The sequence below is a fragment of the Cetorhinus maximus genome, chromosome 15, assembly GCF_964194155.1.
Source record: "Cetorhinus maximus chromosome 15, sCetMax3.hap1.1, whole genome shotgun sequence".
Taxonomy (NCBI): domain Eukaryota; kingdom Metazoa; phylum Chordata; class Chondrichthyes; order Lamniformes; family Cetorhinidae; genus Cetorhinus; species Cetorhinus maximus.
The window spans coordinates 107,275,450-107,302,587 of NC_135893.1; the positions used below are offsets into that span (position 1 = coordinate 107,275,450).

General features: G+C 46.5%; 1 protein-coding gene across 1 annotated transcript in view; it reads left to right on the forward strand.

Annotated features, from left to right (window-relative positions):
- LOC144690319 (uncharacterized) overlaps window positions 1-27,138 on the forward strand; it is an 82,224-nt gene that overhangs the window by 19,626 nt on the left and 35,460 nt on the right. The window contains exons 3-6 of the mRNA XM_078557673.1: window positions 4,583-4,780; window positions 11,347-11,399; window positions 13,671-13,782; window positions 23,034-23,084. Of these exons, the coding sequence (XP_078413799.1) occupies window positions 4,583-4,780; window positions 11,347-11,399; window positions 13,671-13,782; window positions 23,034-23,084 (414 nt within the window). The remainder of the gene's footprint in view (window positions 1-4,582; window positions 4,781-11,346; window positions 11,400-13,670; window positions 13,783-23,033; window positions 23,085-27,138) is intronic.

The window sequence follows — 27,138 nt, forward strand, 5'->3', positions numbered from 1 at the left end:
TTACGCTGGACAGGCCTTAATTGGCCGGCCTGCGTAAAATGGCGGCGCGTCCGCTCCCGCCCAGCCTGCCCACCATAGGAAAATACCCGGCCATAAAGTAGAAAAATCTGTTCTGTTGCCAACCGGGGTCAAGAGACACACAGAGAGATAGGGAAACACAGAAGAGCGGTCAGTTAGTGTGTGTATACCAGAGAGTGCAGGCAGAAGGTCTAATCTCTCTAATAAGAAACCCTGAAATCCTGCTGGGGAACTTAGTCTAGCTAATTCATGGGTAGAATTTTACATTGATCGGGCAGACGCACACCCGACCCGATCGGGCGTGAAATTGCACGAGATGGCGCCTAGCGAGTGTCCCGATGTCATTGAGTTCTCGTGCAATATTTCACTCAGCAGGCACGTGCAAAAGTCGGAAGTGCGCCCACCGACAATTAAGAGGGCAATTAAACCCATTAATGGTGCAATTGTTTGCTATTTATCGTCACCCATCCAACCTTACAGTTGGCGGGTGGGCGACTCGGCCAGGCGGCCTTTACACTTTTCATGCAACCTCATCCAAGGGCTGGATGAAGTTTCCGTTATAAAATAAAATAAAAATCTGGGGGCAGCATTTTTATCATCTATATTTTCAGGAGCCTGACTGTGATGCTTGGATAGTTTTTTTGCTTTTTAAAACTTTATTGGAACATTTTCCGGTCTGCAGCTCCCTGAGGCAGCTTGCTGCCTTCAGGGAGCTTTCTCTCAGTGCTCATCCACGCCCGCGTTGACGTCATTGCCCACCCTCCCCACAGCCCCGGCAGCGCTGAGCTTTTCAGCGCACACTTCATGCTGGCTGGCTGTTAATTGGTGAACTCGTGGTCGAGTGCCGACTGCAGTCAGCGGTCCATTTCCCGGCTGATCCCAGGCCCGCCAATCACGCCCACCCGCCAAGCTAAAAATTCAGGCCCATGTGTTTGTTCTGAAGTTGAATTAATAGTGAGTTTAGATTCTGGTTTTGAGGCATCTCAGAGAGAGAGAGACCAGCTGAAGAAAAGCTTCTAGTGAATGCTCAGAAGTCCAGAAAACTGCTTGAAACTGAGCTAACCCAAGCAAGATACCTTGGTGTCGAGACAGTGGTAAAATCTTCACTGGGGTTTTGTGCCCGTAAGGTTTTCTGGGATAAAAGGAATAGTGTGAGTTTGAATCATTTTCTGGTCTCTGTATTGAAATCTTTCCAAACTTTATGTCTAGTGTAATGTAGGCCTGAACCTTCTGGTCGGCGTGCGGGTGTGGGTTCCACTCACCAACATGTAAAATGACCAGTGGTAACGTCGGGTGTGCGAAAGAGTGCAGGCCCCAACTTTCCCTCCTCCCCCCGCCCACACAGGGAGCACTGCGGGCAGCGATTGGCTCCACACCTGCACTACAGGGAGAAAATCCTCCCCATAGTATATTTTTTCTTGTGTAATAAACATTTTATTCTTTGTGTTGACAGTATACTGGCAGGCTCTTGTGAATGTGTTCAGTAACTGACTTCCACGGTTTCTAAAATAATTAACAAAGTTGGGATCTACCTGGCCAGGTTTAACTCTGGGATCTGACTTGTTCAGTATTAACATGAGCTGGGATCATAACAAAGTGGGGGCCGTTCAGGATTGAAAATCCTTAAAATTCAATGGGATCTGTGAATCTTTAAAGAAACGAGTATATGGAGCTACTGGGCATCGTAACAGGATTTGCTGTGAAGTATATTACTTGGTTGGAATTCAAAAATCGCTTTGACTGTTGCTAAGACTTTTCTGGGAGTAGAAGATATAAGAGTAGATTATTTGAAATCCTTGACTAAGGCTAAACTGAGAGAGTTAGTAGATAATTAAAGGTAGAAATAAAAGCAGGATTTTGTAAGGATGGTGTGATTAAAGTGATTACCCGGCATTTAGAATTAAAAGAAGAAAAACCGGAAACTGGTGTGTCACAGCTAAAGTTGGCAAAACATTCAGTTGCAAATGAAGCAGCTTGAGATAGAAAATGAAAAAAGAGATGAACAAACTTGAATTGGAAAAATAAATGCTTTGTGTTAACAATATACTGGCAGACTCTTGTGAATGTGTTTAGTAACTGAGCGCCAAAAAAAAAACAAAGTTAGGATCTACCAAGCCAAGTTTCACTTTGGGACCTGACTTGTCCAGTGCTAACATCAGCTGGGATCATAACATTTCACAAAGTTTGAAAATAAAGGACTTGTATGCATTTTTGCTTATAATGATTTAAGTACAGAAAACTACATGTACATAATTTGAAGTACTTTTTAAAAATTGTTGGAAACTGCTTCAAAATACAACAACAAGCCTTCTTCGAGAAATATTTAAATTCACTTCTACTGCAAAATTCAATTCTGCATATAGGTGTGTTCTAGCTTAAGTCCTATTGTGGCACAAACTCTGAGAAATCGCATGCAGTAAATGATGGTATTGGAGCTTAATTCAAATATTGAAAACGGGAAACTGGTGAGTAAGAAAAAGGAGCAGGAGTAGACCATACGGCCTCTTGGGCCTGCTCTACCATTCAATCGTGGCTCATTTTCTGCATCAACTCCAATTTCCCACCCTCTCTCCATATGCATTGATTCCCTGAGAGGTCAAAAATCTATCTATCAAAGTCTTGAATATAGCCGTGATGTTGCTACTCTCTGGAGTAGAGAATTCCAAAGATTCACAACCCTCTACTTGCAGTGGTAGAGTCTGCACTGTTGCAGATCTTGCCGAATTCAACAACAAGGCGCAAAAATGTGTTCAGTTCTGGCTGGGCCATGTATAGACTGTCCGTGGACACGATAAGAAGAAGACAACCCTCTGCGTGAAGTAATTTCTCCTCCTCGGTGTCTACTCTGTCAAGTCCATTAAAACTCAGATGTTTCAATGAGATTCCCCTCTCATTCCTCTAAACTCCAGAGAATATGGACCCAGTTTACTCAGCCTCTCATCACTATCCTCTCATCCCAATGGGCAGGGAATCATACAAGTGTGAGGTTATCCAATCTGGTCAGAAAAATAAAAAGGTGACTTATTATTTAAATGGAGAGAAACTTCAGAATGCTTCAGTACAGAGGGATCTGGGTGCCCTCATGCATGAATTGCTGAAAGCTAGTATGCAGGTACGGCAGGTAATAAGGAAGGCAAATGGAATTTTGGCATTTATTGCTAAAGGAATAGAGTATAAAAATAGGGAAGTGTTGTTGCAACTGTACAAGACATTGGTGAGACCGCACCTGGAGAACTGTGCACAGTTCTGGCCCCCTTACTTGAGGAAGGATGTAGTTGCATTGGAGGTGGTTCAGAGGAGGTTCACTAGATTGATTCCAGAGATGCAGGGCTTGTCTTATGAGGAGAGATTAAGCAGTTTTGGCCTACACTCGCTAGAGTTTAGAAGGATGAGAGGAGATCTAATTGAGGTATATTAGATGCTAAAGGAGATAGACAAAGTAGACGTGGAGCGGATGTCTCCCCTTGTGGGGCATTCTAGAACAAGAGGCCATAGTTTTAGGCTAAGGGGTGGTAGATTTAAATCAGAGATGAGGAGGAATTACTTTTCTCAAAGGGCTGTGAATTTGTGGAATTCACTAACTCAGAGTGCAGTGGATGCCGGGACGCTAAATAAACTTAAGGAGGAGATAGACAGATTTTTAATTAGTAACGGGTTGAAAGATTATGGGGAGAGGGCGGGAAATTGGAGTTGAGGCCGAAATGAGATCAGCCATGATCATATTGAATGGCGGGGCAGGCTCGAGGGGCTGAATTGCCTACTCCTGTTCCTAGTTCTTATGTTCTTATTCCAGGAACCAATCTAGTGAATCTTCGCTGTATCTCCCCAAGGCAAGCATATCCTTCCTTAGATATGGAGACCAAAACTATACACAGTATAGTGTGGTCTCACAAAAGCTGTATAAAACTGTAGCAAGACTTCCTTGTTCTTGTACTCCAGTCCCCTTGCAATAAAAGCCAACATGCCATTTGTCTTAGTTGCTGTACTTGCATGGTAATTTTGATTGTTATATGAGCATACTCAGGTCTCTCTGAACATCAACGTTGAAAGGTTTCACACCTCTTAAAGTAAACATTTTGCTGTTCTAATTACCAAAGTGAATAACTTCACCCTTTCCCTGTTTTGTGTCACTTGAAAATAGAGCAAGAAAATTAAATCAGCCACCGCATCCAACATAACTGATTCCTGTCCATATTTCTGATCGGTTACACAAACTTTATGCTCATTTATCAACATAGCCAGTGGTACTTGTATCCAATTGGTGTGGGTGATGCCCCCTCGTCCCCATTCCCCGCCCATTGGGTAGATGGAGCTCTTTAGCTTTTACTGCAGCGCACCTAGGAGAAAAACTGAAGATAAAAAACAGTGCTGAAGGAAATGCAAAATCGCTTCAGCTATTCTCCTGTAGTAAGTTGCTCAGGAATCTCTAGTGTAAGACTTGAGTTAGGACTTAGATCACAGCACAATGGATGAATAGATCAACAAGTTTAATTTTGTTCAGTTTGCTGCAAAGTCATTACATTCATGTATATTTTTTGTGTTAAAATTGAACCTCTCTCTACAGCTTCCCATTCTGTGTGTTGAAAGGCTCCATGATCAAAGCCTCAAACATTATTTCAATGATCCAAATATTAAGACAACGCTACAGATGACCTTTAGAAAAACAGTTGAAGAACAAGAAAGAAAACTGCACTTAAACTACATCAGGGAAATGAGAGTAGAAAGAATCATCAAGAAAAAAATGTCAAAATGTTCTTTTTCTGTAAGTCTATTATATTAACCCAGTATGAAAAATGAAAGGTTTATTTATATATGAAATTGCAAGTATTAACATGTTTTTTACATGAAAGTTTATCAGTGGAATTTGGCAACTTTTGAATTGTTTAACATTTATTTCAAAGGTAGCTCTGGCTAAGAATAAAAAGGGAGATTCAACTAGGTGGCGCGTGAGTTTGACACAGGTTTTTCACACTGGGCCCAAGATTCAAATTTATAGGGCTGGATTTTCATCCTCAAGGTTGGTAGTGGGAGTCGGGAAACTTCCAAAAAGCAGGATTTTCATTCCGGGGAGGCAGATGGTATCAGGAGGCAGGCCCACTGTCCCCGGAAAGAGTTCAAAGATAGCCACGGGGCTGCCGGGTGTGGGGGCAGGCTGTTTAAAAAGCCTGCCATAGTGCATTGGGGCTTCATCCCAGTTATGGATATGACCTTTTGAACTGTACCTTTGAAAAGGTACCCTCATGTAGACTATGGTTCACAACATCTCTGAGGTGCCTTGAACCACAACTCTTTGAAAAACTGGCCCGACTCCATGAAAATTGCAGAAGACTAGGTCATGTCTATCCCAGCAATGGAGCTGGCCAGGTCAGGAATACAGGATGTGGGTTTGCAACCTGAACAGCCCTCACCCTTAAACAGCACTGCTAAAAATCGGAAACCCAGAACGGGGTTGGAAATCTTAGGGCTGAATTTTCTGTTTGGCAAGTGGGGGGATGGAGCGGGCGTGGACCACGCCACCATTTTACGTGGGTGGGTGGGCCAATTAAGGCCCACCCAGCGTAATGCCTGGGATAGCGTAATCCTGAGGATAGCGGGAGCGGGCAGGCGGCGGCGGGAGTGCATTGTCTGCCGGGTCCAATGACGACCCGGCGGCCTTCTTATCAGAAGCGCTCACAGCCTTTACAAGGCTGCTCACAATGTCAGGAGGAAGGGCTCACCAGAGGGCTTCTGGTAAGCAGCGGAGGGTAGGCCAGCGGAGCAGGCGAGACTGGAGTGTAGGGCAGCGGGACAAGCCAGGGAGGGTAGGGTGGGGGGCCAGTGTGACTCTCGTTTCTCGGATGACTGCCTTGCTGCCCTCCTCGAGGAAGTGGCAGCAAGGCGGGAGGTGCTGGTTTCCCAGGATTGGAGGGGGAGGCCCCCCCATGTGATGAAACGGGCCTGGGAGGAGGTGGCGGAGGTGGTGAGCTCCTGTGAGGTGGTGCGGTGCACCTGGATCCAGTGTCGCAAGCGCTTCAATGATTTATTGTGCTCTGGCAGGGTGAGTACCATGTTGGCATTGGTCATGTAACCCAGTAGGTTGGCTTATCCCCCTGCTGCAACCCCCCCCACCCCCCCAAGTCTGAGTGTAGAGACTGCATTGAATCATTGACGGCATTTTTCCTTCACTGGGTGGGCAAGCAGATATTGCCCGTGCCGAGGTCACCCTGAGAGGGTGGTGAAGAGATGGGTATTGCCCTCGCAACATGTGTTACACTGAGTCCCACATGACTGGTTTGGGGGCAACCTGGAGGAGCTGCACCTAGGCGCTGTGTTTGAACTCCAGGACATGTCCAAGTCAGTGTGATGAGATGCTGGGAGGGGAGCTTCAAGGTGGCGTTGGCAACGAACCATCTGCTGCCCTCTACGCTCCATGTGCTTGCGCCTCCTTGCTATGGAAGGATATACTGTGTGGTGCCTAATGTGATGTAGGCAGCATGTGTCAAAGGGGCAGGTGGGGGGTGTGGGGAGCAGGCCCAGCACCTTTGTCTGAGTGTTCGGCAGCAGCGGGGTGAGGAGGCTCTGGACTCCTGATATGTCCCACTCTGGTTGGGGTGGGCCATGCATGAAGAAAGTCCATGTGCAATTTTGACTAATCAATGCTCGTCTCTCATTTTCAAGAGAAGAATGCTCATTATGCAGGAGGCCCTGGATCTGGAGAGACACCATGCGCCAAGGTCCACTGGTGTTCGTGAGGCTGGGGTGCCACAGCCAGGTATTTATGCCCAACAGTGAGGTCAGCATTGCTCTCCCAACAGCCATAGCAGTGCTGAATGTTAATGGATTTAATTTTGCAACATGGCTTGACCATTGGCTATGGAATGATGAGTGCATAATGATCCGAGGGACAGGGATACACATTAACATTGTCTTTACGTTAACTGATCCACTATCCTTGTTCTTCCTTTCAGCATCATTGGAGCAGGGCCAGGAGGAGCAGCAGGGGCCCTCTCTCACACCTGAAGTCTCACCAGTGTCACACCATCTCTGCCATGCAGGCACCAGCGCAGATACGAGCACCTTGGTGGGAATTCAAACATCGGCTAGTGTCCTGGGGAACAGTGGTAAGGGCACTTCACAGTCACTGGAGGAGCTGGCAGAGACAGAGAGTGCCCATGGCGCCAGCAGTCGGAGGACTGCAAGGAACCAGGCACATGCTCAGTCGGTGCCTGATGATGGAGTCATCAGTGATGCAGCAGGTGCAGGAAATGCGGCCGGGTGTGCGGGAGCATCTGGGGGAGATACATGAGGCTATGCTTGGCTTGGTCGCCGTGGTGGAGGAATCTACGTGGATAATCGCCGAAGTAATGAGCCTCATGTCCGAGCGCCATGCGTCCTCCATGGAGAGAGTGACGACTCTTGTGGAGAGGCTCCTCCAGGAGACCAGTCAGGGCTTCCTGGGGATACGCTGTGACCAGCAAGCCCTCACATCAACATTGACCTCAGCTAGTCAATGCCAGTGTGGGAGATGGTGTGGGCATCAACTTCCCCAGCTCGGTGCCCATCCACCCATGGTGAGCAGGGAGATCTGAAGCGACCTTACGTTGGCGCAGCAGCTGCCTGTTGTCTCTGCGGGCACCTCGCAGGGCGTTCCGGATGAGGGAGGCAGCTCCTCTGCCCCTTTCCCAGTGACCATAGCATCCGGTGAGGCTGTGACGACTGGGGTGATGCCAGCTGTGGAACTGGCAGCTCCCTCCCAGGCGGGGCCAGCACTGGCTCCACGGGCCAGAGGACGATCACCAAGGTCATCGAGGCCAACAGGACAGCAGAGTCAGCAGGCTGGCTCAGATGCCACTCCGAACGATGGGGCAGCACCAAGATGTAGCACCCGGAAATGAAAATATAAGGCACCTTAGGCACACCATGGGTCTTTCACTGGTGCTTTTGTGTTGGCCTGAGATTAGGTCCTTATGATTTTTTTTTGGATAATGCTATTCTCTTTTTTGGAATAAGTTGGTTTGCTTGACACAATGAATTCAGATATGTCACCATGGCTGAGGTTGCCTCTTTTCTTCTGCATGTGTATGGTTTCCAAAACTGTAATGAGTGCTTGGTTGGACATTCAGCTTCATTAACAAGGCCCTTAGTGACTATTCCTAACCTGGCAGATTTTGCACTTAGGTATCAAGTATGGAGCCTACAGCCCAGGCTTGTCCTGGAGGTCCATCCATGGTGTGCTATCTGAAGGTTTGTTGGATTAAAGCCCTCCCGGGTGTCCCTGCCTTCCTGGAGTATGCCCGCGTCAGCGTCTAACCCCTCAGCATTTCCCTGTACATGCTCATCCTCGGACTCACTGCTGGACTCATCGAGTGCAGCCGCAGCCACTGAGTCAACGTCTTCATCGTCCACTGCGTCCCCCTCTTTCCAGCGCAGGATTGTGAAGAGCGCAGCATGCAATCACTATTACCAAGACACGATCTGGGGGGTACTGGAGTGCGACCCCTGAGCGGTCCAGGCATTGAAAGCGCATCTTGAGAAGACCGATGGTTCTCTCCACCACAGCCATTGTGGTGCTGTGGCTCCTATTGTAGCGCTGCTCAGCTTCTGTTCTTGGATGGCGGAGAGGCGTCATGAGCCAACTTCTGAGGGGATAGCCCTTGTCACCCAGCAGCCATCCATCAAGCCGGGCTGGAGCACTGAAGAGTGTCTGAGGATGTAGGCATTGTGGGAGCTGCCAGGGTACTTTGCACAGACTTATAGAATCTGCATCCTGTGGTCACACACTATCTGCATGTTCATGGAGTGGAAGCCCTTCCTGTTTACGAAGGCACCGGGCTCACCTGCCGGCACCTTGATGGCCACATGTGTACAGTCTATAGCACCCTGGACGCAGGGGAAGCCAGCAATTGCTGCAAAGCCTCTGGCTCACTGTGTCTGACTTGCCTGGTCCCAGCGGAAGTGGATGAAGGTCAATGCCCGTCTGAACAGAGTGTCTGTAACCTGCTTGACACAAGTGTGCACGGCTGATTGGGAGACACTGCAAAGATCACCCACCGAGCCCTGGAAGGAGCCAGAGGCATAGAAGTTGAGGGCAGCTGTGACCTTCAGAGCCACTGGCATGGGGTGTCCACCCACACAGTTAGCGGAGATCTCAGGCCTTATCATCTGACAGATATAATTGACTGTCTCCCTTGAGAGACGGAGCCTCCTTCGGCATTGCACCTCAGACACATTGAGGTAGCTGCTTCACCGCCTGTAAACCCTGGCAGCAGGATAGTGGCATCTTCTGCGGCCTCTTCCACCTTGGTCTACCTCTTGGCCCTGCGCCCTTTGTGTCTGCGCCTCTCCTCCCAAAGGTGGCTCTCCTGGAGGCTGAATGTGCACTCCTGGCCTCCTCCCCCTTTTAGCCCTCTCTTTCTCCTCAGTGGAGCTGCCTCCAGTGGACAGTTCAGTTCCCATTCCCAGGCTAAGGGAAGGCTTCCTGAATCCTGCAGGCCCAGAAAAGATTCCTCACTGCAGAGTGCAGACCTGAAGGTTGTGAGTCCAGAAAAAGCTGCTGGGATGCGTTTTGAAATACTGCAGATCACACAGGCAAGTTTTAAAAACTTTCATTAATAAATGCTTGACAGTGCACACTCGCGACCCCAGTGAGCCCTCTTATCCCGCCCGTGGATGAGGTTAATACAAATGTGACCTATCCACCTGCCCACTGCGTCCGTGCGCCGAGCCGAAGATTGCACGGGTGCCGAAGAATCAGCATCGATTAGCGCCTCAGGGGCCTTAACTGGCCCGTTAATTAATGGCGGGCACGCGTCAGACATCATCGCGTGCCCGCCCAGTGAAATATCGCGGTGGCGTCGGGACGCTCGCCCGACGTTACCGTCGCCAGGCCCGCATGCCAAAGGGAATCGGGTCCTGATTGCCATTTTTACCCCTCCGCAGAATCTCTCTGATTCCATACAAATCCAGCCTATAGACCTTTTTTGGCACATAAACTTCTATGGAGTCCCACTGCAAGGCAATAACTTTAGGCAAAGAATGATAAACGTATCACAATTGATGTTTTTACTTGTTGTTGCTAATGTGTTGTGTTTGCATAAACATAATAATCGTACTTGTGTGTGAATGCATTGAACTGAAAATCCATTTATTTCACATTATCACCAGAAACTGCACCCTTCTTGCAGATCATCGAGTGTTGTTAGGCATCATTGCAGTTCCAGTCCTGACAATACCACTGCCCCATTAAGGAGGAGAGTAAATAGGGCCAAATTCACAAGCCCTCCACAGTTCCTCTAACTTTGAATTCTATCTTATATCATGGTTGATGATTTAAACGGCCAGCTGCTAACGCAAATTGCACATGTGTGAACCCCGGCCCGCTCCAGTCCTGCCCTGAGAAGATGGGACATGCCAGGTTCGGGGGTGGGGCTTAGAAATTTCAACCACTTCTGGGATTTTTGCCACAATGGAGAGCCTCTCCATTGTGAAAAGATTTGGGCCCTTGTCTCCCACAGAACAACCAGCTCCACTATGAGTACCATCCAAAATAAGACAAAATCTGGACTCAGATTGGTATTAATTATTTGTACCAGAAAAGAGTTTTGTTGCCCAGAAGCTTTCTGGTCAAGTTTCCAACTTCTGCAATAATCCACCTTTTTTCCCTCTTATTTCTCAAATGCTCTCCTCTCCCACAAGCTCAATAATGTCCTTTAGTGCATTAAAAGAAAGATCTTCTGTTTTCATAGCACTTCATCATGGCACTTGAAACTGTGATCAGTGTTGATTATTTAGGCAGCCATAGTAGCCAATTTTGTACAGCACAAGATCTCATAAACAGCAAATCAAATCAATGACCTTACGTAGTTCGGTGTTTACCTTCATGTGTTTCGGTGTCAATTTTACTTCACTCCTGTGAAGAACTTTGAGGTTTTTTTATTACATTAAAGGTGCTATATAAATACAATGGGTGAAATTTTATGACAGCGGGATTTTACGTTCCCGCCGAAGCCAATGAGGTTCAGAATGTCTCACCACATTTTACAGCCCCGTCCCCACCGAAACAGGACCGTAAAATTCTGCCCAAGCTGCTTTTGTCATTTAATAGTTTTGGTTGATTTAGAACTATTAACAAGGACACTAAAAAAACACCCTGCTCTCCTTCAAATAGTGTCATGGGATCTTCCCATGCATTTAAACTGACAAAAGAGACAGTGGGGGCATATCTCAACTAAAAGGCAGCATTTCTGATACCTCTGTCAATGCAGCACTCCCTCAGTACTCCATTAAAGCATCTACCTGGATTATGCCTTACATCTTATGTTTAAAAAGTAATTTTAAAATATATTTCAGAATTTCAACCCTGGAGATGCATTCAATCTAGAAAACTTGAAGATTAAAAAACGGTAATGTTACTATTTTATTTCAATACATTTAGAACTTCTTGGTCATATCAAATGTTTAACCAATTTTTTGGAGTTCTTTGAAGGAGTCACATGTGCTGTGGATAAAGGAGAATCGGTGGATGTACTGTACTTAGATTTCCAGAAGGCATTTGATAAGGTGCCACATCAAAGGTTATTGCAGAAATAAAAGCTCATGGTGCAAGGGATAACATATTGGCAAGGATAGAAGATTGGCTAGTTAACAGGAAACAGAGGGTAGCCATAAATGTGTTTTTTTTCTGATTGGTGCGATGTAACGAATGGTATGCTGGGGATCAGTGCTGGGGCCTCAACCTTTTACAATGTATGTAAATGACTTGAATGAAGGGGCAGATGGTATGGTTGCCAAATTTGCTGATGACACAAAGATAGGTAGGAAAGTAAGTTGTAAAGAGGACGTAAGGAAGTGACATAGCTAGGTTAAATGAGTGGGCAAAGACTTGGCAAATGAAGTACAATGTGGGCAAATATGAAATTGTCCATTTTGGCTGGAAGAATAAAAAAGAAGCATATTATCTAAATGGTGAGAGACTGCAGAGCTCTGAGATGCAGAGGGATCTGGATGTCCAAGTGCATGAATCACAAATGGCCAGTGTGCTGGTACAGCAAGTAATTAGGAAAGCTAATAGAATGTTGTCATTTATTGCGAGGGGAATTGAATACAAAAGTAGGGAGATTATACTTCAGTTGTACAGGGCACTGGTGAGATCACATCTGGAGTATTGTGTACAGTATTGGTCTCCTTTTTTAAGGAAAGATATAAATACGTTAATATCAGGAATGAGCAGGTTGCCTTATGGAGAAAGGTTGGACAGGTTAGGTTTGCATCCACTGGAATTTAGAAGAGTAAAAGGTGACTTGATCGAAACCTTTAAGCTCCTGTGGGGTCTTGACAGATTGAATGTGGAGAGGATGTTTCCTCTTGTGGGAGAATCTAGAACATGGGGTTACTGTTTAAAAATAAGCAGTCGCTCATTTAAGATAGATTTGAGGAGAATTTTTTTCTCTCAGAGTGCTGTGAGTTCTTGGAACTCTCTTCCCCAAAATGCAGTGGAAGCAGAGTCTTTGAATACTTTTAAGGCAGAGCTAGATAGATTCTTGATTAACAAAGGAGTGAAATGTTATCGGGGTTAGGCAGGAGGTTACAACCAGGTCAGCCATGATTTTATTAAATGGAGGAGCAGGCTTGAAGGGCCGAGTGCCCTACTCCAGCTCCTAGTTTGTATGTTCGTATGTAAATTCGTCAGCTAAAGGGTTTTACTCCCTCTTGTGTACTGTTTTTGCACAGTGCCTTTTTAATACAAAATATATTGATCTTCTGTCCCAGTTGTTCTAATGCATCTGTTAACCCATTTAAAATAAAACAGATTAGTCACTGTCTTAAAACCATACAGATAGCATGTGAATGAAAACATGTTAACCAGTGCATTAAAAAAAAGAAAGACTTGCATTTCTATAGTGCACTTCATGGTGTCCCAAAGCAACTAATGAAGAGCTTTTTAAGTGCAGTCACCATTGATATATGGGAATCATGGCAATCAATATGCACACAGCAAGCTCTCACAAGCAGCAATGTGATAACAACCAGATAATCTGTTTTTGTGTTGTTGAATGAGGGAGGGATAAATATAGATCTGGGCACCATGGATAACTCCCTTGCTGTTCTTCAAGAGAGATCTTTTACCAGAGAAGGCAGACAGGGCCTTGGTTTAACATCTCATCCAAAAAACACCTGCTGCGACGGGGCTATAAAATGCAGCAAGCCGTACAAAAGTCCATTGACTTTTGCGGGACCAGAAAATCCTGCCGGTGGGAGGGGCCATAAAATCTGGAGTGTCAGTCTAGATTCATGTGCTCAAGTCCTGGAGTGAGACTTGAATCCATAACCTTCTGACTCTGAGGCAAGAGTGATACCAATTGAACCTCAGCTGACAGAGAAAACTAAATGCATTAACTTCACGTACTTTGTCATTGAGCTGTACATAATTATCTAAATATTATGTACTTTACACGTCTATTGTTTCTCTTGTAAAAATCTGGCAATATAAGTATTAATATATCTTTGGATGGGTCAATATTAAGTTTCAAATCATATAATTTTTTGGCATTTGTCCATGTTGGAGAAGTCTATTTTTATTCAGCTTATCAGCTTTTATGAATTAGAAGATTTTATTTTCATATTAGTGTAAACATAACTACAAGAATTCTACTTTCTTATTTTGGTAAATTTAGGAACCGAATTCACCATTGCCCCAAAATTTTGAGTCAAGTTCCACCCCCTAATATTTCAAGGAGTGAAGTACTTCGATTAATTTCCTCTGCATCTAAAGTAATAGTTGCCACTGTAAGTAATCTTTAATTTGTATTTTCATTTTCAGACTGAATCATTTTCAGAATGACTTTCACTGTCAAAACTCTTTCCAAAAAAAATAAAAGCTGCAAGTGACTTTGTTCATTTAACAAATTAGCTGGATATTTTCCAAAGATTACAATGTAGTTACGTTATTATTTCCAATTCTGTCAAAAATCAAAGCTGTTATCACGCAAATGGCTTACATCTTTTCCTATGTTCAGTTTTCAGAATAGATCATTTGCACAAATTACGTAAGTGTGTAAATGGATCACAGCTGTTCAACTTATTCCAAAACCTTAGGAAGAAATATATACACATTGGGCGTAGTTTTCTGTGCCCGCCGATGTCAGGCATGTTCAGTGGCGTGAGCGGACAATATGGCGTGATTGGTTTTACGACAGTGTGAAACCAGTTCGCGATCATCCGCTCAGTCTGCCGATGGCAGGCTGCCATTCCCATTCGGATGTCAGGAACCTCATTGTAATACATCAGCATATCCACTGCCAGTGGCCATGAAAGTGACCAGGGTGCTCAATTTCCGTGCCAGTGGCTCCTTTCAGGACCCTACAGGTGACCTCTGGGATCTCACAAGCTTCCACCCACAAATGCATCCATTAGGTTACGGATGCCACCTTTGCGAGGACACACAACTTTGAGCATTTCGCCCGAGACCAGGACAACCAGGATGCAAAAGCAACTGGATTCACCCAGTCTCGGGTTTGCCACAGGTGCAGGAAAGCCCTGGACCAAGGTCTCCACGGCAGCCGTCATCCTAGCAGTGTTGACCTCGGAGTGAAGGCAGACAGACTCCTCCATCGTGCCTTGCAATCTGAGGAGTGCAGTGGACGTCCCTTCCTGATGTTCCCAAGCTTGACTTTGCAGCTCCAGCAACTGTGACATGATCAAGTCCAGAGGCTCATCATCTGACTCAGACTCAGCAAAGTTCTGGCCTCCAGCAGTCCTCCGAGTGCCGGAAACCGGGGAAGTCCCTGCCTCCACCTGCTGTGGATCAGACAGTACAATGTACTCACCAGATTGCGATCTTAGAGCTATTCTAAAGCTAGGTCCCACTGAGGTATGTTCCTTGTGCTGGTGGAGGGTGTGAGTGAGCGCTGTGACGGGAATTCAGGGAGAGTGTCTCTAGATTCCTCTTCAGAGGTTTCTTCAGGGTTTGATTGGAGGCCCTGGGCTGTGGGTTGTTTGGCAGATGTGCCTATGAAAGCAAGGAGAGATAATTAGTGCATGGCAGTGGCCTATGAAACAGGACACATCACTCACAGCCTGGTTGTCTGATCGATGTTGCACTGCTGGACCCTCACTTGATAGAGCATCGCTGACCTCATTCAGCACAGGACAGGTCCAGATCCTCAACGGCCAGCTGGATGGCTCTGTTTTCAAAGTCCGTGAGGACCTTGATTTCGGGCATTCCGCCACCAGTCTGCGACCTCTCACTCTTGTTGTGGGCCAGCTTGTTCTGCATGAATAGAGATGGAGAAAGTGTAAGGAGGACGCCTGCCAGGTCAGATGATAATATGCCTGGCATGTGTGGGTTGTGAGTGGTCCCATGGACGGAATGAGGACAATGAAGGTGAGTGTGTGAGAGTCAATGGTGATGTCCCTCGAACCAGCAGTGAGTGAGGGCCCTGTGGATGTGTGATGGGCTTGTGAGTGTGTGAATTGAGAGTGATGAGAAGAGTGACTTATCCTGGCAGAACGGAGGAGATCATTCATCCTCTTGCGGCACTGGGTGGCTGTCCTCTTTTGAAGGGCGTTGGCACTGACCACCGCTGCCATCCAAGCCAGGTTAGTGCTGTTGCTGCTCATCCTGCGGCCAGAGCGGGGGTAGAGGACATCCCGACGGGCCTCCACGGCATCCAAAAGGCACTCTCGGGTCGCTGAACCTGAGGTTGCAGTCTTCTTCAGTTTCAGGGCCATGTCTTCTGTGCAGTGGTGGACTGGAAGCACTGATATTTGTGTTTGAGGCTGGACTTTAAATAAGGCACCCGATGTGATGCAGCAGTGGGGTGATGGCGGGAGGGCGAATGAGAGACTGCTCACCATCAAAACATGATATGTTATTCCAGGAAGATTATCTTAGGACAAAAATCCAAGTTGTCTGAAATATTAGTCTTGTGTGGATGTTGCCTTAACAAGCATCAGATTGGTGAATTACATGAGGAGTCATTCTCAGAACATAGGAACACAGGAGCAGGAGAAGGCCATTCAGACCATTGAGCCTGCTCCGCCATTCAATACAATCATGGCTGATCAAACACTTCAATGCCTTTTACCCACACTATCCCCATAACCCTTTATGTTATTGTAAATCAGAAATCTATCAATCTCTACCTTAAAAATACTCAATGACTGAGCTTCCACAGCCTCTGGGGTAGAGAATTCCAAAGATTCACAGCCCTCTGAGTAAAGAAATTTCTCTTCATCTTGGTCCTAAGTGTCCTACCCCCTTATTTTGAAATTGTGTCCCCTGGTTCTAGACTCCCCAGCCAGGGGAAATATCTAACCTACATCTACCCTGTCTATTCCTTTAAGTATTTTGTAGCTTTCAGTGAGATCACCTCTCAATCTTCGAAACTCTAGAGTTTCCCCAATCTCTCTTCATAAGACAGTCCTGCCAACCCCGGAACAAGTCTGGTGAACCTTCGCAGCACTCCCTCTATGGCAATAATATTCTTTCTGAGGTAAGAGGACCAAAACTGCACACACTACTCCAGGTGTGGTCTAACCAAGCTTCTATACAATTGGAGCAAGACTTCACTACTCCTGTACTCAAATCCTCTTGTGATAAAGGCTAACATTCCATTAGTCTTCCTACTTGCCCACTGCACCTGCATGTTAGCTTTCAGCGACTTATGGACAAGGACACCCAGGTCCCTTTGTACATCTGCACTTTCTAATCTCATTTATACTCTGCATATCTGTTCCTTCTACCAAAGTGGATAACCTCACATTTTTCCACATTATATTCCATCTGCCATGTTCTTCCCCACTCACTAAGTCTGTCCAAATCCTCCTGTAGCCGTTTACATCTTCCTCACAACACACATTCCCGCCTAGCTCTGTGTCATCCGTGAACTTGGAAATATTACATTTGGTCCTCACATCAAAATCATTGATATATATTGTGAATAGATGGGGCCCAAGTTCTGATCCGTGCGGTACCCCACTAGTCACAGCCTGTCAAGGTGAGAATGACCCATTTATTCCTACTCTGTGGGCAGGATTTTTCAGTCAGCATGCGGGGGCCCAACACACTGATGTATAAAATGACATGTGATGATGTCGGGCGTGCGTCCCGATGTCATCACGCCGTCTCGCGATGTTTCGTTCAGCGGGCACGCGCTGGAGTCAGCTGCGTACCCACCGATATGTAAACAGCCTATTAAGGCCATTAAGGAAGTGACTAAGGTTGACGGACAGGCGGAAAAGCCAAGCGGCCTTCATGTGTTTTAGGAAACCTAAAGTTTTTATTAATTGAATAAAAAGGTTTTCCTAAATATAAAAACGTGTCCCATCTCATGTGACAGTCACATGAGGGGACATGTTTAAATAAAATTTTAAAACATTTATTCATTAATTGAAATAGCGATTCAATCTCCCTGAGGCACGAAGCACACTTCAAGAGCGCTGGCCCCGACTCTCTCTCCTCTCCCCACCTGCACAGGTAGCGCTGAGTGCTACGGCTCGCATCTTACGCTGGGCAGGCCTTAATTGACCCACCCGTGTAAAATGGCTCCGCGACCACCCCACCCGCTCCCGCCAGGCCCACCTGCCTCCTGAAGAATTCAGGCCTCTGTTTTCTGCCTGTTAGCCAATCCTTAATCCATGCCAGTATATTGCCCCCTATCCCATGTACTTTTATTTTGCTAATCAACCTCCTGTTGACTTTATCAAAAGCCTTTACGGACATCAAGGGCAGAATTTTCTGGCTGGTGCGTGGGCGGAGCGGGCATGGACCCAGACCCGATCACCGCCTGCAATCGGGTCCGCACCCATTTTATGCGGGCAGGCCAATTAAGGCCAGCCCAGCGTGAATCGCAGCTCCCGAGGACAATGGGAGTAGGTGGGCGGCGGTGGGACTTCAATGTCTGCTGGGTCCATTGGCGACCCGACAGCCTGTTTTAAAAAGTTGCTGCAACCTTTCGAAGGCTGACAAACATGGCTACTGGGAGGGCTCCCCAGAGCGCTGCTGGCCAGCAGACCAGGCAGGAGGGTAGGGCAGGGGGGCACTGTGCCCCTCGTTTTTCCGATGATTGCCTTGCTGCCCTCCTCGAGGGGGTGGCAGCACGGTGGGAGGTCCTTGTACTCCAGGACGGGAGGAGGAGGGCCCCCACCCACATGACCAAACATGCCAGGGAGGAGGTAGCGGAGGTTGTGAGTCCCCACAACGTGGTGCAGCGCACCTGGATCCAGTGCCGCAAGCGCTTCAATGATCTCTCGCGCTCGGGAAGGGTGAGTACCATGTTGGCATTGGTTATTTAGCTCAACAGGTAGACTTCCCCCCTGGCCACACCCCTTCCCCACCCCCACCCCCCCGCCCCAAATCTGAGTGTAGTGCCTGCATTGAATCATTGACGGCATGTATCCTTCGCTGGGTGGGCCAGCAGATATTGCCCATGCCTAGGTCACCCTGAGAGAATGGTGATGAGATGGGCTCTGCACCCACCCAGGCGCAGTGCTGGAACTCCAGGGCATGTCAAAGTCAGGGTGCTGACATGCTGGGAGGGGAGCTTCAAGGTGGCATGGCAGCGATTGATCTGCTGTCCTCTGCACTCCACGTGCTTGGACCTCCTTGCTATGGAAGGCGTGGTGCCAAATGTGATGTAGGCAACACTTGGCCAAGGGGGTGTGGGACAGGCCTGGCATCTTTGTGTGAGTGTTCAACAGCAGCGGGGTGAGGAGGCACTAGAGCCCTGCAATGTCCCACTCTAGTTGGGGTGGGCCGTCCGCAAAGAGAATCCAGGTACAAGTAGCACTAATCAATGCCCTTCTCTCCTTTTCAGGAGTAGAATGTACATAAGGACTCCAAGCAGGTGAGGACTGGCGGAGGGCCGGCCCAGGTGGCGATGCTTAGCCGGTTCGAGCAGGAGGCCCGAGATCTGGAGAGGCGCCATGCGACCAGGTCCACCGGTGTCGGTGAGGCTGGGATGCCACCGGCAGGTATGTTTGCCCAGCACTGAGGTCACCATTGTTCTCCCAGCAGCCACGGCAGTGCTGAATGTTCAGTGATTGAAGTTTGCAACATGGCTTCACCATTGCTTATGGAAGGATGAGCGCATAATGATCCGGGGGACAGGGATACACATTGACATTGTCTCCACGTTAACTGATCCAATGTCTTTGTTCTTCCTTTCAGCATCAGCGGAGCAGGGCCGGGAGGAGAAGCAGAGACCCCCTCTCACACCTGAGGGCCCTGAAGTCTCACCAGTGTCACACCATCTCTGCCAGGCAGGCACCAGCACAGATACTAGCACCTCGGTGGGAATTAGATCATCGGCTAGTGTCCCGGGGCGAGGGCACTTCACAAGCGCAGGAGGAGCTGGCAGAGACAGAGAGTGATCATGCTGCCAGCAGTCGGAGGACTGCAGGGGATCAGGCATATGCTCAGTCAGTGGCTGATGATGTGCCTCTGGAGTCGTCCGCAATGCAGGAAATGCGGCCGGGTGAGCGGGAGCATCTGGGGGAGATACACGAGGCTATGCTTGGCTTGGTGTCCGTGGTGGAGGAGTCCACGCAATGAGACTCATGTCCGAGCGCCATGCATCCTCTATGGAGAGAGTGGCGACTCTCATGGAGAGGCTCCTCCAGGAGACCCATCAGGGCTTCCTGGGGATGCGCTCGGACCAGCAAGCCCTCACATCGGCATTGACCTCAGCTGGTCAGTGCCAGTGTGGGAGATGGTCTGGGCACCAAGTTTCCCAGCTCGATGCCCATCCATCTATGGTGAACAGGGAGGTCTGAGGTGACCTCATGTCGGCGCAGCAGCTGCCTGTCGTCTCTGCAGGCTCCTCTCAGGGCGCTCTGGATGAGGGCGGCAGCTCCTCTGCCCCTCTGCCAGTGACCATTGCATCCGATGAGTCTGCGATGACTGGGGAGATGCCAGCTGTGGAACTGGCAGCTCCCTCCTAGGTAGAGCCAACACAGGCTCCACGGGCCAGAGGGCGATCGCCAAGGTCATCGAGGCCAACAGGACAGCAGAGTCAGCAGCTGTCTCAGATGTGAGTCCCAACGAGGGGGAAGCACCAAGACGTAGCACCCGAAAGCGTAAACATAAGGCACCTTAGGCACACCACGGGTTTATCACTGGTGCTTTTGTGTTGGCCCGAGATGAGGTCTTTATGAGTTGGTGTGACGTTGAACACCTTTGTCATTTTGTTTCCTTAAGTTCCTTTTGTTATACCATTAAATTCAGACATGTCACCATGGCTGAGAGTACCTCTTTTCTTCTGCAAGTGGTTGGTTACCAATAATGTTATGAGTGATTTGTGGGACATTCAGCTTTATTGACAAGGCCCGTAGTTAGTGTTCCTATCCTGGCAGATTTTGCACTCAGGTATCGAGTATGGAGCCTACAGCCCAGGCTTGTCCTGGAGGTCCATATGTGGTGTGCTAGCTGAAGGTTTGTTGGATTAAAGCCTCCTGGGTGTCCCTGCCTCCCTGGAGTATGCCCGGGTCAGTGTCTACCCCCTTAGCATTTCCCTGTGCGTGCTCATCCTCGGACTCACTGCTGGACTCATCGTGTGCAGCCGCAGCCACTGTGTCGACATCTTTTTCGTCCACAGCATCCCCCTCTTTCCAGCGCAGGATTGTGGAGAGTGCAGCATGCAACCACTATCACCAAGACACGATCTGGGGGGTACTGGAGTGTGCCCCCTGAACAATCCAGGCTTCGGAAGCGCATTTTGAGAAGACCAATGGCTCTCTCCACCACAGCCATTGTGGTGCCTTGGCTCCTATTTTAGTGCTGCTCAGCTTCTGTTCTTGGATGGTGGAGAGGCGTCATGAGCCACCTTCTGAGGGGATAGCCCTTGTCACCCAGCGACCATCCATCCAGCCGGGCTGGAGCACTGAAGAGCCCCGGCACCTGAGAGTGTCTGAGGATGTAGGTGTCATGGGAGCTGCCTGGGTACCTTGCACAGACTTGTAGAATCTGCATCCTGTGATCACACACTATCTGCATGTTCATGGAGTGGAAGCCCTTCCTGTTGACGAAGGCACCGGGCTCACCTGCTGGTGCCTTGATGGCCACATGTGTACAGTCTATAGCACCCTGGACACGGGGGAAGCCAGCAATGGCTGCAAAGCCTCTGGCTCGCTGTGTCTGACTGACCTGGTTCCAGCGGAAGTGGATGAAGGTCAATGCCCGTCTGAACAGAGCGTCTGTAACCTGCTTGACACAAGTGTGGACAGCTGATTGGGAGACACCGCAAAGATCACCCACCAACCCCTGGAAGGAGCCAGAGGCAAAGAAGTTGAGGGCAACTGTGACCTTCAGAGCCGCTGGCATGGGGTATCCACCCACACAGTTAGGGGAGATCTCAGGCCCAATCATCTGACAGATATAGTTGACTGTCTCCCTCGAGAGGCGGATCCTCCTTCGGCATTGCACCTTGGACACATTGAGGTAGCTGCATCGCCGCCTGTTTACCCTGGCAGCAGGATAGTGACGTTTTCTGCTGCCCCTTCCGCCTTGGTCTGCCTCTTGGCCCAGCGCCCCTTGTGCCTGCGCCTGTCCTCCCAAAGGTGGCTCCCCTGGAGGATGAATGTGCACTCCTGGCCTCCTCCCCCTTCTAGCCCTCTCTTCCTCCTCAGAGGAGGTGCCTCCAGTGGAGAGTTCAACTTCCATTCCCAGGCTGGGAAGGCTTCCTGAAACCTGCAGGCCCAAAAAAGATTCCTCACTGCAGAGTGTGGACCTGAAGGTTGTGAGTCCAGTCCAAGTGGCTGGGATGCGTTTTGAAGTATTGCAGCTCACACAGGCAAGTATCAGTAACTTTGCAAATTAAATATTTGACAGAGCACACTCACAACCCCACTGAGCCCTCTTATCCCGCCCAAGGATGAGGTTTATAGAAATGTCTCCTAGCTGCCTGCCCATTGTGCCCATGCGACAACCCAAAGATCACACAGACACCGAAAAATCAGCGTCAATTGGCGCCTCAAGCCCTTAAGTTGCCCGTTAATTAATGGCGGGCGCACATCGGATATCATCGCGCGCCCGCCCAACGAAATATCGCGATGCCACGCAGTGACGGGACACTCGCCTGACGTCACCGCGCGTCATTTTACACACCGGCGTGCGGATCCCACCCCCTCACGCCAACGGGAAAATTCTACCCCAAGATACCAAAAATGACAATGAGACAATTGGGCAAACAATCATTTTTATGGTGATCTTGGTTTCGGGTTAAATGTTGGCCAGGACACCTGGAAACCCCCCTTTTCTTTCTGCAAGTGCAATGTGATCTTTTACATCCAGTTCAGAGGGCCTCAGTTGATCTAAAGGACAGCACCTCTGACTGTGCAGTAATCCTTCCCAATGCTCAAGCCTCTTGAGTGTGCCTTAAGACAACAATCATCTGACTTAGAAGTGAGAGTGCCAGCACTAAGCCAAGGCTGACATCCAAGATCTCAAATCCTGTCTTGGTCTGCCGCAGTGGGTTTCAAGTCCAATTTAGCATATCCTCCAAATAACTATTTACATGTGAGTGAGAGCCTGGGCAACAAGTAGAAAAGACCATGTTCTCTGACTTTACTTAAACTGAATACATCAAGACAATTGTTACAGATAAACAGCAATTTGTTCTGTAAACCAACTTATTTAAATTGTTTATTTCCAGCTTAGGTATGAAGTACTAATAATATTACTTAGAATTGGTTCTCAGAAGCTGCTATATCTTACAGTAACCATGAGCTAGCTAACTTCTGTAGAATTGCACGCCTGTGATTTCCACTGTGGGTGGGGATTCTGATATATATGGCTGATTATGCCATTTCCCCATAGCCTTCGCTCAGCCTCCACTGAAGTAAAGGCAGCAGAACGTCCATAGAAATCCTACCCTGTTATCATTTTCCAGGATGATTCAGGAATTGTGTCAAGTCAGCTATAATTTCAGATTTCTTACACCATTGGTTTCAGAAATTAAAGCATGAGATCATAAAAGATTTTGAAGTGTCAACATGAAGGATTGCAATTTAATAACAATTTTCCACTTCTAAAATATTAGGAAGTAATACCCCAAAATCCAAACAAGAAACACAGTCCAAAGATAAGAACGGTAAGCATTTGGAAATTTTGTTTCTCTGCTAACTTTATTTATATAGTAACTTTATTTATGAAATTATTTTGAGAAGGTATAAGAACAATTAAAAGAAACTCTTGAAAGTAATTATGACATATTGATGATTAATACTTGTTCAAAAAAGTTATTTCACAAAATGATAAATGGACTCTAATAATTCAGTGTAAAGAAAATCAGCATAAATTTGTTTACCATAAATTGAAATGCGGGAAATTCTAAACTTGCATTATTTTGGAATATAGAAATAACATTGCAGTCATTAAAGAACAATGATAATTAGAGTATTGACAATTATCAAAACTATCTTGTTTGTATCTTTTGCAGGTTTTGGGAAGTTAAGTCTTATGATCAAATGCCAATAGACAACTTCTTAAACATCAAACTCCTCTCTATTTTTTTTCATCAAATCTATAACCTAAATATTACAGTTAATTTATGTTATCATATGAATGCATAACACACTCAAATTCTTCTCTTCAATATTTTAACAGAAGTGTTAGCCTATTTATTTTAAATAGGTTTCCACTTCTGATCAGAAACAAATTTAATAAGAGTACAGTAAACATTCATATGTTGATAATGTAATAACTAGCTTTATGTTTTTAAATGTTCATATTTACAAATTTATATTGATAGAAAGAGCTTTGCATACTCTCCATTTTGATTTGCAGACAGTTGAATAAACTGGAGTGCCATAAACCAAGGTGTTCCCTACAGAGCTGGTCATGATCTGAAGTTCTGTTTAGACATTTAGGGAAAGCTGGATGCTTTCATGTTTTTCATTTTGGCTGAATATTTCCAACATATGTGTCAGCGTATACCTGGCAAATTTTTATTTCAAAAAAAGTGACCTGACAGCCATTAGTAAATAAACTGGTAATAATGATAGGCAGTGGACACAGTCCGCAATTTGTTTTACCATAATAGTCGGTCTACAAACAAGATGCTCCTGGGTAATTGATGTTGTACAAGTACAGTGTGGTCTTTTCCTTTTTTAAAAAACATCTTTTACTTTCTTTATTTTTAGAACCAACATCATTTGCCATGTATTTATGATAAAAGTTATGTCTTTCTTACTAAGATACGACTGTCTTTTTTCTTTTGATGCAATTTTGCTATTGTTGGAAGTAAAAGCACTGTTGTTCCTAAAACGCTGTGAATATATTTTTTTCTGGTGTCCTTTATGTATTCTATTGCTGTACACTTTGAATCTCACATAACTATCCAAGAAGACCTTCATTGACTGGCTCCCTGCCTGACTGGAAGTCAAGCCTGACAATCAGATTTGGCTCACCGTCAGGGGACCAGTTGATGACGTCAAGTGCACACTGTGGAGTCGAAAGCCCACAGTATACAGGGAATCCTAGCTGCCAGATTCCTACAACTATTGTCTTGTCTTCCCTGCCAAGTTAGTCAAACGTGATTTTTCCTTAACAAATTTGTTTTCCATGGTTTTCCATGCTTTCCCAAGTGGGTGTATTTATATCACTCACATATATATGCTGAATGTACCTCGGTGTTCATAATCATCACCTATGTATCTACTAATAGTGTTTTATAAACTTTGGTTTATATTCATGAGTTTTCTTCTGTACTAATTAGAAATATACTGATGATCTGTGTTTTTGATTGTACAATAGCACCCTATTTGATGCTAATAATTACATTTTAACTTTGTCTATTGTGAGACTTTGCTCTATTTAACAAAGCTATCCCTGTCCAATATATGAACTATTGCCCAAATTGTAAACAGTTCAAAACTGCTCTTATTTGTATTGATGGACGTAATATCTATGAGGAAAGGTTAGACAGACTGGGCTTGTTTCCTTTGGATTTTAAAAGAGTGAGGGGTGACTTGATTGAAGTATATAAGACCCTGAATGGTCTTGACAAGGTGGACATAGAAACGATATTTCCTTTGATAGGTGAGTCAGAAGGCTGTGAATCTTTGGAATTCTCTATCCCAGATGGTTGTGGATGCTCCATCATTGAATATATTTAAGGCTGGGATAGGCAGATTTTTGGTCTGTCAGGGAATCAAAGGATTTGGGCAGTGGGTGGGAAAGTGGAGTTGAAGCCCCAAGATCATGTAGATCGCGGAGCAGGCTCAACGGGCCATGTGGTCTACTCCAGCTCCTATATATTGTGTTCTTGTATATTGAGAACTTGCTGGATGAATATCAGATACCTTGGGCTGAATTTTGCCGTCGGCGAGCAGGGGGGCGGGGCCCGCTCGCCGACACGTAAAATGACACGGGGTGATGTCAGGCGGAACCCCCAACGTCATCCCGCCCCTTTTAAATTTTCAGGAAGGCAGGGGCACAGCCAAATCAGCAATTAAGGCCATTGACAGGATCATTTAAACAATTAAAGGACTTGCCCATCTAACCTTAAGGTTGGCAGGCAGGCCAGGGGCCCCAGCGGGCAATAGAGAAAACATGAAACCTCATCCACCGGCGGGGTGAGATTTCATGTAGGGATTTAAAAAGTTTAATAAACTTATAATGTAAATTATGAACATGTCCCATCTCATGTGACATTGTCGCATGAGGGGGACATGTTAGGGAATTTTTTTTTTCTAATTTTCATATTTTTAGAAGTGTCAGAGATCTCCCTGAGGCTGCACTTAGCCTCAGGAAGATGTGCGCTCTGTCGTGCGCATGTGTAGAAGAGCACACTCTCGCTTTTGGGGAATCCCTCCCACCCGCATAGCGCTTCCTGCTGGACGTCACAGTGGGTGGGCCTTAATTGGCCCGCCCACGTAAAATGGCAGCAGGGCCCGCTTCTCTGGCGGGGATCAGCTCCCCACCCGCCGGAGATTGGGTCGGGCCCGCCCGCCCGACAGGCAGAAAATTCTGCCCCTTGAGTTTGGGCTCTGGTGTCTTTAATTCAAATTGCAAGTCACTAGGATCGTAGAATTTGGAAGAATAACAAAACCACATACTGATTAGAAAATAAGTGGTGGAGATCTGGGGGTACACAAATCACTATAAGCAACAATTCAAGCTAATAAAGCCACAACAAAGAGCAAATAAAGCACTGGTATTAATTTCTAGAGGGATAGAATTGAAAGGCTGAGAAGGTATTGCACAAAGCAAAGGAGCCATATCCTGGTGCTCTCTTCCATGCTTGTCCTCCAGCCAACTGATGAAGAGCGCAGTCTAAATCCTACAGAAAAGTTTCCTGTTAACGCCCATTTTACACTAGTCTTACAAGCAATACTTGCACCAACCAGTATGCAAGTAAACAGCTAGGAAACTTTTCTGTGCCCTGCTAAGGGCCACAGGCAACTGCAATAGTAATTTTTAAGGTGCGACAGCAGTGTAGATCACATTGAGGAAATTCCAGGTCCAAATTTTAATTTTAATCTAATGAATGTATATTTACTTTCCTTTGCATTTTGAGATACAGTGCTATTGGTTCAAAAATTGCTGTTAAAATAACAGTGAAGCTAAATGCGTTCACCATTATTTATGTACAAGTGTCACAGTAACTTCAGGTGAGGGTAGCTGCGCAACTAAACACGGAAGTCGAAAGGTTGCTATTAGAGACCTGCTGCACCTTGCTGACTGACCCCCCATTCAAATGTATTGTGTGACAAGAAGTTCCTGTACTTGCACGTTAGAAAGGAAATAAACTTACTACAGAAAATTAAGAAAGGTCTAACAATGTGCTGAGTATCAATGACAGCCAGTCACTGGCACTGAATGTGGCGACTTATTCTTTCAGGTTTTAAATGTTTTTTTAAACTTTTCTTTCTCTTTTTTTCTTTTTTGCTCTTAAGAAAATCTTTCTTTCTCTCTTTTTATTTCTCTTTCTCTACCTGATTTGACATCGACCTTTCCAATTTACACTTTCATTCAGATTCCAGATACACTGTAGAGGATGTTGCATCATGTCCATCCCACACTTTCACTAACTTGCAGGGCAATATATCAGCACCATTAAACAGACAAGAACAAATCCAACAAACAACAAGCACCATTTGTCAATCTGTCACAGGACACGTTTTAGAGCAGTGTGTTTTCGA